Raw genomic sequence first — 8,813 nt, forward strand, 5'->3', positions numbered from 1 at the left:
GCTTACAGTCCTCTGTAGGTATAAGCTGTATAAGTCTTACAGAGTTTTAAAACAGTAGAAGATGGGAAATATGCAGTGCTGTGTTTATGTGGGTTTAGTTTTTCCTTAATCACAAAATTGGTTTCTGTTGACCAGCCGTGTTTACTGTTTGATTTTCTGATTTACCATACAAGTGATCTTTATTGTAGAGTGTTCACTCTGAGAAAAAGGCTTGACTCAGCTAAGTCATGTATGAGAAAACGTGTGCATGCTAAGTGGCATAATAGAACTCTTTGTTAACACAGAGAGAACATATAGCTAAGGCATATACATCTAGGTGTGTGTGCTGGCAGCTTGGGAACTGCACGTGGTTTAATAAAAGCAGAGGCAAGAGACAGGCTTGTCCTAGAGCTTCCTGTTTCTTTCTAATACTTTAACACGTACATGCATCTAGTGCATTCTGGTATTTTATATTTTTTCAAAAGCTGTTGAGTTTTGTGTTCTAAATGCCTAATGACCTGAAGACTGAGTCCTCAGGTCACAACCCACAGCTGATTTTTGGCGTGAGAGTTTCCAGCCATGTGCTTTTATTTTTCCTTGGTACAGACTCAAATTTGTTGGAATAGTAAAGCCCAGTTTGTAAGCCACACGCCAGAGAATCCCAGGTATGTGTTTCATGAATGAAATTGTCTTTATATGCACAGCACTGTGGGATCTTTATGGTCCTGCTTTTGTCTATTACTACAGATTTTGCAAAGCTATATGACAGTTGTATTTGCAGCTCAAAAATAATAGAAGCTACAGTAAGTGAGATGGAAATAAAGAAGCTGAGTTGAAATGTTGCATAACTAGTTAAAAAATAGAAGCCATTTGAAATGTACATGTCTCACTCTTATCTGTTGAATCTCTTTCAAAATGTGATCTGTCCTCTGAAGAGTGCGAGAGCTATCTAACATAATAATCTCTGCCAAAAATACGTGTAAGTAGTAAGAGCTGTGCTGATACTAAGGTGATTAACCTCCCTTCAGTTTATACATAAGTACACTAAATTTAAAAATGAGAGAACCTGAAATACAGCAAATAAAACAAAAACATGAGCCACTGACAATTACATTCTAGCAAGCAGAAGGAAAAAAAGGAATCAAATAAGAATTGGTATTTTAGTACTAGAAAACATACACACCTTTTATATGATTTTCTGTTTTTCTCTGGGTGATATGAAACCTGTACAAGTACGGTCTTTAATTTTAGGGATTACAACTTATTAAAACTATAACTCAGATTTATTATCATTTACATGTGTACATACTCCTCAGTCTTTTGAACAGAAAGGGATGAGATGTGAGCTCTTAAAGACTAATTGCCAGGTAAATTTTCAATTCCCTTGTCTCTTCAGGAACAGCTATGAAAATGTTAGACAGACCTCTTGTACTTCTGTGCTCAAAGACATGTACATTTATTTTTTAAGATAAATGATAGTTGAGTCATTGTCGGTTGAACAGTGTCTTGTTCTGCTGCTCTAGTAGGAAAATTTGATCCTTTTAAATTGGGATGGTGTATACAGGCCATATCACTAGTAATATTTCCTCAGCTTTGTGGCACTAAGATCAGTAATAAGGAGAAGGATGTTTGTTGATTGCAATTCAGAAAAGTAATGACTTCTAAAAGCTTTGAAAGAAATGTGTGTCAGGAGGTAAAAAAGAAATTAGCTCACAAAACTTTGATTTCTTAAAATACTCTGTTGCAATATTTAAGCATGAGAAAAGTAACTGAGCAGTTTTTTGAGCTGGTAATGAAGTCTGTTTTCATAGACAAGGAGCATATATGATAAGAGCAAGGTATGCATTCATGACCATAGCATGGATTTGTTTTAAGGCTCTCTCCTACTGTTAAAGTATTCTGTGAGGTACAGTGAATGACCTAAGAGCTGCACTGCTTCTCTTACTACTTGTACAGTAATTTTATCAGCTTTAGTATAATTTAAATTTGTGTTGCTGAAAAAATTATCTGAGTTAATGCAGTATGAAATGTTTCCCTGTGATTGTCAGAAGGCTGTATTGTAAGAATCTTATTGATGCTGTGAATCAACAGATACTTTAAATGGAAGTTAACTGACAGTATATTAATATGGGAATATAAAATACCAGACAGTTTCTTCCATCAGCCTTCCCCATACAAAGATCATTTATCCTTTCTACTACCTGAAGATACCCAGTAGAATTTTAAAAAAAAAAAAAAAAAAAAAAAAATTAAAAAAAAAATCTTTCTGGAATTGTTGTTCAGTAAAAAATTTAGAAAAATTAAAAAATTTATTCTTTCCTGTACTTACATCTCTGTAGCTTCTTGGATCCTCTGAGTTGTTAAGGGCATTAGCAGGATGGCTTGACTGCGAAAGTTTACCCTTGCACATTGTTCTCTAGAGTGATTACGTCTTTGTGGGAGGGGTTGGATTTTTCAAGTGCTTAAAAAAAACCCTGTTTGTATGCTGGTTTTGATTTGCTGCCTACTGTTTTATGGGATGTGAAAGCATCTATTTTTGATCCTGTTACAATTGGTGTGTTCAAAGTGAGTAATTAGGCACAACGCTCCCGCCCTCACCCTGGAGTTACGCATTGCTGATTTCATAGAAGGGACTTTACCTAGAGGTTTGCTTCACTGACTGTTGACCAAAAATCCCTGTGAGGCCTGAAAAATTCTGTTTGTATGTTTGTATAACTATAACTTGGTTTGTAGCAAAGAGCTGCATGATCAGTACATGCTTTAAAAGTGCTTCTTACTGATCAGATCTGGCGCAGCGCAAGAAAACCTCAGAACTGAGGCACACTGAGATGCTACGTAAAAGCACATGTCTCAAAGACTCATGGACATTCCCAGCACTGGTTTAGTATCATAATGATGAGGATTCACAGAAACACCCCTTGAAAATATATGAGGGAGTTGAAGAACTCTGGTGGTTTGAGAGATTAACAAGGGGATGTGCCTTTGTAAGCTGTTTATTGCATTTTATGCAGTGATAATAATAATTAGTAGTAGCAATAACAGTAATAGTATTAGTATTAATAGTAATAATAATAAACATAAGGTAAAGACATGAAAGATAAACAGTTTGTAAAACACAAATCTGATTCCCCCAAAATAATATTGATAAGAATGAGTGGCTAGGGATTAGGAAAGGAATGGGATGTCAAATTTTGAGGTAACCTGTTGTTTCCTGAAATAACCTTGTTTCCAAGCATGTTGATCTAAGAGTTAAATTGTGTGTTTGTTAAGAGGGTTTTGGAGATCAGAGATAGATGGAAAATCCTGTCATTTGCTGTTAGAGGCTGTGCGAGAGAGAGACCTGGGATTTTCCCCAAAAGCTGATACTGATCGTTCATGACCTCAAAGGACTATTCATCTTTAAAGTGGCCTCATTTAGTGGCCTGATTCTAGAGAGCCAACAAGTAGGCATAACGAGGCTATTTTTGGCAGGTCCAACCCATGAAGAGGATGGAATGCCTCTTTGGAAATGTTAGGGCTGTGTTTGCAGCACAAGTCTTGGGTGACATTTTAGTGGTGGAGGTGTGCAGAGATGGACTAACATGTCCTTCTCATCAGAAAGCCTAAAGTAAATGCAGATCTAATGAGAAAGTTAAACTTTACTAAGTGTACTTTGTCTTACGAGAAATGGTTTTTGCTATAGTAGAACGTAGAGCCTTGTGAGCTACTGTTGTGCCTACTTGGAGCATTTGGTTGGCACTGTAAACTGATTTTTCTGGTATTGAACTCCCAGTGCACACAAGGCTTGATTCCCCTTAGATGCCAGGGAGTTGAAAAGCTCAACCTAGGGCTTTCAGCTCCTCAGTCTTCATGGAGTATTCATCTTCTAACACCAGGTTCAGAAAGTATTTGGGAGAACTTACTGGTCTTATTCTGGTGTTTTTTACTTTCTCTTTTTTGAGTAATTTTTCAATTATTAAGCTTTATCACAGAGTATAGTCTCTTTAAATGAAGTAATGACTGTTTAAAGGGAAATTGCACAGGGAACTTGCTTCATATGTGCACAAAGTAATACCACAGTGTGGTTCCCTGTACTGCAGCAAAAATATGCAGTGAAAATGGGAAATTTTGAGATACCTAGGCATGTGGTAGTCATTTCTCAAGCGCTGACATTTGTAGCACAGCTTCTTATTAATGGAAATGTTTACTTCAAAAATAGTGTTGCCTTTATAAAATAATGCCAATGCATGTTTCCTGCTCCAATCTGATAAAATATTGCCTTCCTTTGATTAAGATACAGTACTAGATTGTACCCTTTGAGTCACTCTGGTGTATTAGCTACCAATCCAGCCTAGCATGATGGGATGTTAATTGCTTGAGCTGGGTGGTACAGGTTGCATTCTCTCCCTCACTGTTTATCCCTCTAGCTGTTTGTTTCCTGTTCTTATACAGCTGCTGTTTGTCCAATACCTGTTGTCTCTCCCAGAATTTGAACATTTAAACCAAGAAGTGTGTGTCAGAAAGTGTGATGTGTATTCACATTTACCATATATGTGCAAATCCCTTACTGTTTTGCTTCTCGCATGCAGGTAACTTGGAACTGAGCAGATTATGGAATATATCGTTGGATAATCTAGGCATTAAAAATTAAAGCTTTTTTTAGGATAGATAGATGTCTGACTTATGCTTTCATGAGAGGCCTGTCAAGTGTTGGTTAATTGGTTAGTTTCATATTTTAATGTGCCCAAAGTTGCAGTGATTCTGTGCAGAGATCCATGGACAAGAGGAACTTTTCTTTTCCCCTCCAGATGCACAACTTCAGGTTTTGTGTTGGGTTGTTGGTTTTTTTACCCTGCTTTCTTTCTGCTTTCCAGTGAAATATTGGCAGTTAGATTACGAGTATTGGGTAACATAGCCTGATGCTTTTGCTGGTGTTCAGAGACCTGAGGCAGTGAGTGGGGCATCCTGCCCATGTGTAGCGAAAGGGTTGGGTGCAATAAATGGTTCCTTTGAGTCCTGGGCTCCAGCAGGCAGAGGATCCCAACTATCTAGGGTGTTCACCTTCCACACAGTTACTTAATTTTAAGGAATGTTGTTGTGGACATTTAACATGTTCAGAATAAAGGCTGGCACCTGAAGTGTGATGTGGCAGTGTCTGGACAGCCTGTAGTAATTTAGTAGCTTGAATTGCAAGCACAGTTTGCATGCCTGTATTATCTGCAGCTGGTTTTATATGTGATATTTTTAGTCCCCCCAAAATATGTGGTTTTGAGTTTGTCAGTTTAATACTTTTTTGAAGAACTTGAAAAAAAGCACAGCACCAGAGGTAGTAAGTGTAGTGAGTCATTCTGAATAACATCACAGGTTACTTCTGCAAATTTAATCCCACAGAACTTCCATTGACAACAGCAAGTATTTTTGCAGTAGTACCATTTAGCTTTCTAACCCTTTGTTCATGCATTTTTGAACTGATTTTTTCTATTTTCTGCATGTATTTACTAATGTTAAATGTTTTATTTTAATCTGCATATAATAGTCACCTATTTAAACATTAAGTAGTATGTTTCTCTTATGAGAATTACTTGCCCCGTATTTTTTCTTCCCTGCCAGTAATTTTTACATCTCTAATCTGTTTTTCAAGGATGTTGTTTCTACAAATCATGGTTTTTTCTCTGTGCAAAACCAATTCGATCACTTCATATGATGTAGAATGTTCCCATCTGGTCACTGTGTTTCTATTTCCCTGCAAATGTTGAAATTTAGCATGCTCTTCGAAATGAGGATATAATTGTTGTAAAGCCCTGCTATCCCAGTACAGCTTTGGGGTGGGCATGCTATCCATGTAGAGTGGATGAACTCTAGAATTCAGTCATTCAGATTTTAGAGCTTTCTGGTTTGTTGAAAATTGTATTTTCTAACCCACATGACTGAAATGAACTTCCTAAACATGAATTGGGTATAAATTCAGTTTAGGTTCAGTGGCCCTTCTTTCACACAGACATCTCAGGTTTTTAGTAGAAATTAGTCATTTCACTTGAAAGAATATTCCTGGTAGCTTCATAGTATAATGAACAAAGGGCTGGAACAAAGGTCTCTGCAAAAGGAGAGAAAGTAGAGGAAAGGAGATTAAAAGAGATGAGGGGAAAAGCAAAAAACAAGAGGAAGAGAGAGAAGTGAAGGAAAGAGAGAATTGAAGTAGTCCTTCATTGTTTTCCAGTTGTAGATGTTGAATCTGAATATGCTACCAAACAGCTAATTAACCTAACTTAAAGAGTTAAGAACCAGGCCTTGTATTTACAGTCCATGGATGGGTGTTTGTACCTGTCTAGTGAAACAGAGGAACAGAAGTTCCTCCAGTGATTATGAGCTTCAGGAACAAGGCTGTCATTATTCACAGAATAATAGAGTAACTTACGTTGGACAGGACCTCTGGCAGTCATCTAGTTCAACCCTGGGTTCAAAATGTGTCCAACAAGAACAGGTTATTTTGGGCTGTGTGTCTAGGCTGTGTCTCTAAGGACAGAGAGGCTAGCTCCAGGCAGCCTGGTGTAGTACTTGACCATCATTACCCCTGTCTGGACTTGCTCCAGTGTATTAATACCTTTCTTGAAGCATGGAGCCACAAAGTGTACACAGTGATTCAGGTCCAGGCTCAGAAGTGCTGAGCAATTACTTCTGTTGGCCTGATGATAACGCAGTAGATAGTGCTGCCCTGTATGTGATTGACCTTTCCTGCAAGGGTAAACTGCTGATTAACATTTAAAGGACTCTTCAGCTCCTTGTTCACAAATCTGTTTTCTGGCCAGTCTATGCCATTGTACAGGGTTATTCTGAGCCAGGTGGAAGACTCTGCAGTTACTTCTGCTGAACTCCCTAAGGTTCCTGTCAGCCCATTTCTCCAGTCCATCGGGGAATATCTCAGTGCAGTCCTGCTCTCCAATACTGACTGCTCCCTCCAATTTGATGTCATTCACTAGCTTGCTGAGAGTGCACTCTGTCCCATCATCCAGGTTGTTTAATAAAGACAGTAAATAGTGTTGGCCCCAGTGTGGATCCCTGAAGGAAGCTGCTAGTAACTGGCTGCCACTTGAAGTTTGTGCTGCTGCTCAGAACCCTTTGAGTCCAGCAGTGCAGCCAGATTGCCTCAAATCTGCTTATACAGTGCATATCTCTCCAGGTTTTTCTTCGAGGACACAAGAGGAGACCAGGTATAAGGCCATCTCAGAGTTGGAGCATACAACATTTGCCATCTATACCTTCATTGTCCACAGCACCAGAGTCACCCTCAGTAAATTCATATGGGTTTTTAGCAGCCTCCTTGTCTGTCATGTGGCTGGCAACAGCTTCTAGATTTTCTCTGTACCTTTCCCAGGGGTAGAGGTGAGGCTTGTAGCTACATGAATCCTCTTTTTGCCCTCCTTGAAGACGGGTGTGACATTTGCATTTTTCCAGTCATCGGGAACCTACCCTGATCACTATGATGTTTCAGTGATGTAGCATTGGCCACCTTCCTCAGCACCCTGAAGTACATCTTATCTGGTCCTTTTGACTCGTGTATGACTAGATGCTCCCAGGATCTTCCAAAATATCTTCCTTTGCAGAAGGTGTTGCTTCAGTCCCACAGGAGGCTGAGGGATCTGAGTGGCCAAAGGGCAAAACTGACCAGTAAAAACTGATGCAAAAAAGCCATTGCGTACCTTGTTTTCTTCATGTTCTTTGTCACTGAGTGCATTTCTCGTCAGGCAGTGGATTTTCTTAACCATCGTTCTGTTGTCCCTTACTATGTCAGCTGTATTCTAGTGTTGTTAGGTAGATAACTTATCTTACAGATCCACTGCAGATAAGCAGCATGCCCATATAGATATGCTAAAACAAGACATAATAATGTATACAAAGTTCTGAAGGCAGCAGAAAATATTAATGGAAGTTTTCAAAGTGAAAGTGCAGAATTATGTAGTGAAAGTTGAGGGTGAAAGTTTAAAGTTAATCAGAATAAATTTTCACAGAGTGGAGTTGCCTGTGCAAAGGAGTTTCACAGTATTTTGAAGGGCACCAGTTTTGACATCTTAAGAAAAAGATACCTGAATAGATATCTGTGTACTTGCAATTTATAGTACATGTGAACTCTGTCTAAAAACCAAACACTGATGTCTTTAGGGGGATACCTCTGTGGTGCCTATGAGCTTCCTGTTTTAGTAGATAAGGTCCATCGCTAGGTTTCCTGTAGCTCCTCTAGGCTGTCAGAGCCTGAGCAGTGTCGGACACTGGACTGGAGTGGTGCTTTCTGTGATCTCTGTTGACATTAATGGCAAGTATTAACATTTAAGGAACTTTCAACTTTCCCTAATATCATTTTAAATGGCACTTGCAGTCTAGGGAAATTCCTTCTAGTACTTTCCCATCTTATGGTTGAGTGCACTCTTGCATGCAAAATCTGTGTCTGAGTCACTGTTTATTAACAAGAGCAGTAAAACCTGAAAAGCATGCCAGAAGTTTGGTGTTCTCTCTGATAATTTGGTCAGAGTAGAAAGATATAATTTAAAACTACTTTTCTAAGAAGAGAAAAGATACTTTTTTGTTTGTTTTTCTTCTGTCTTCACTTATAAAACCTGATTTATTCATTGACTATTGTCTACAACAGAATGACTTCTGATGAAAGTGAATTCTGATGAAGAATTATTTTTCTAAGTGACTCTTACAGCTTAAATTATTTCAGTTTATTTCAAGAATGTGTTGTGTGTGTTTATACAGGTGTGTTTTGATTATGTAAGAAGGGTTATAGGCAAAATGAAATATTTTTCAGTAGTTCCTGAGTTAGCATTCTCTCCAGTGCACTGGACTGTGTGTTAAAGGGA

The 8,813-nt window shown here is 38.4% G+C and overlaps 1 protein-coding gene across 1 annotated transcript in view; it reads right to left on the reverse strand.

Moving 5' to 3' along the window:
• The window catches only part of GPR183 (G protein-coupled receptor 183), a 9,382-nt gene extending 6,978 nt beyond the window's left edge, over positions 1-2,404 (reverse strand). The window contains exon 1 of the mRNA XM_009080830.1: positions 2,309-2,404. Within this exon, the coding sequence (XP_009079078.1) occupies positions 2,309-2,349 (41 nt within the window). The 5' untranslated portion in view covers positions 2,350-2,404. The remainder of the gene's footprint in view (positions 1-2,308) is intronic.
• Positions 2,405-8,813: the final 6,409 nt, after the last annotated feature.

The sequence above is a fragment of the Acanthisitta chloris genome, unplaced genomic scaffold (genome assembly GCF_000695815.1).
Source record: "Acanthisitta chloris isolate BGI_N310 unplaced genomic scaffold, ASM69581v1 scaffold24798, whole genome shotgun sequence".
NCBI lineage: Eukaryota > Metazoa > Chordata > Aves > Passeriformes > Acanthisittidae > Acanthisitta > Acanthisitta chloris.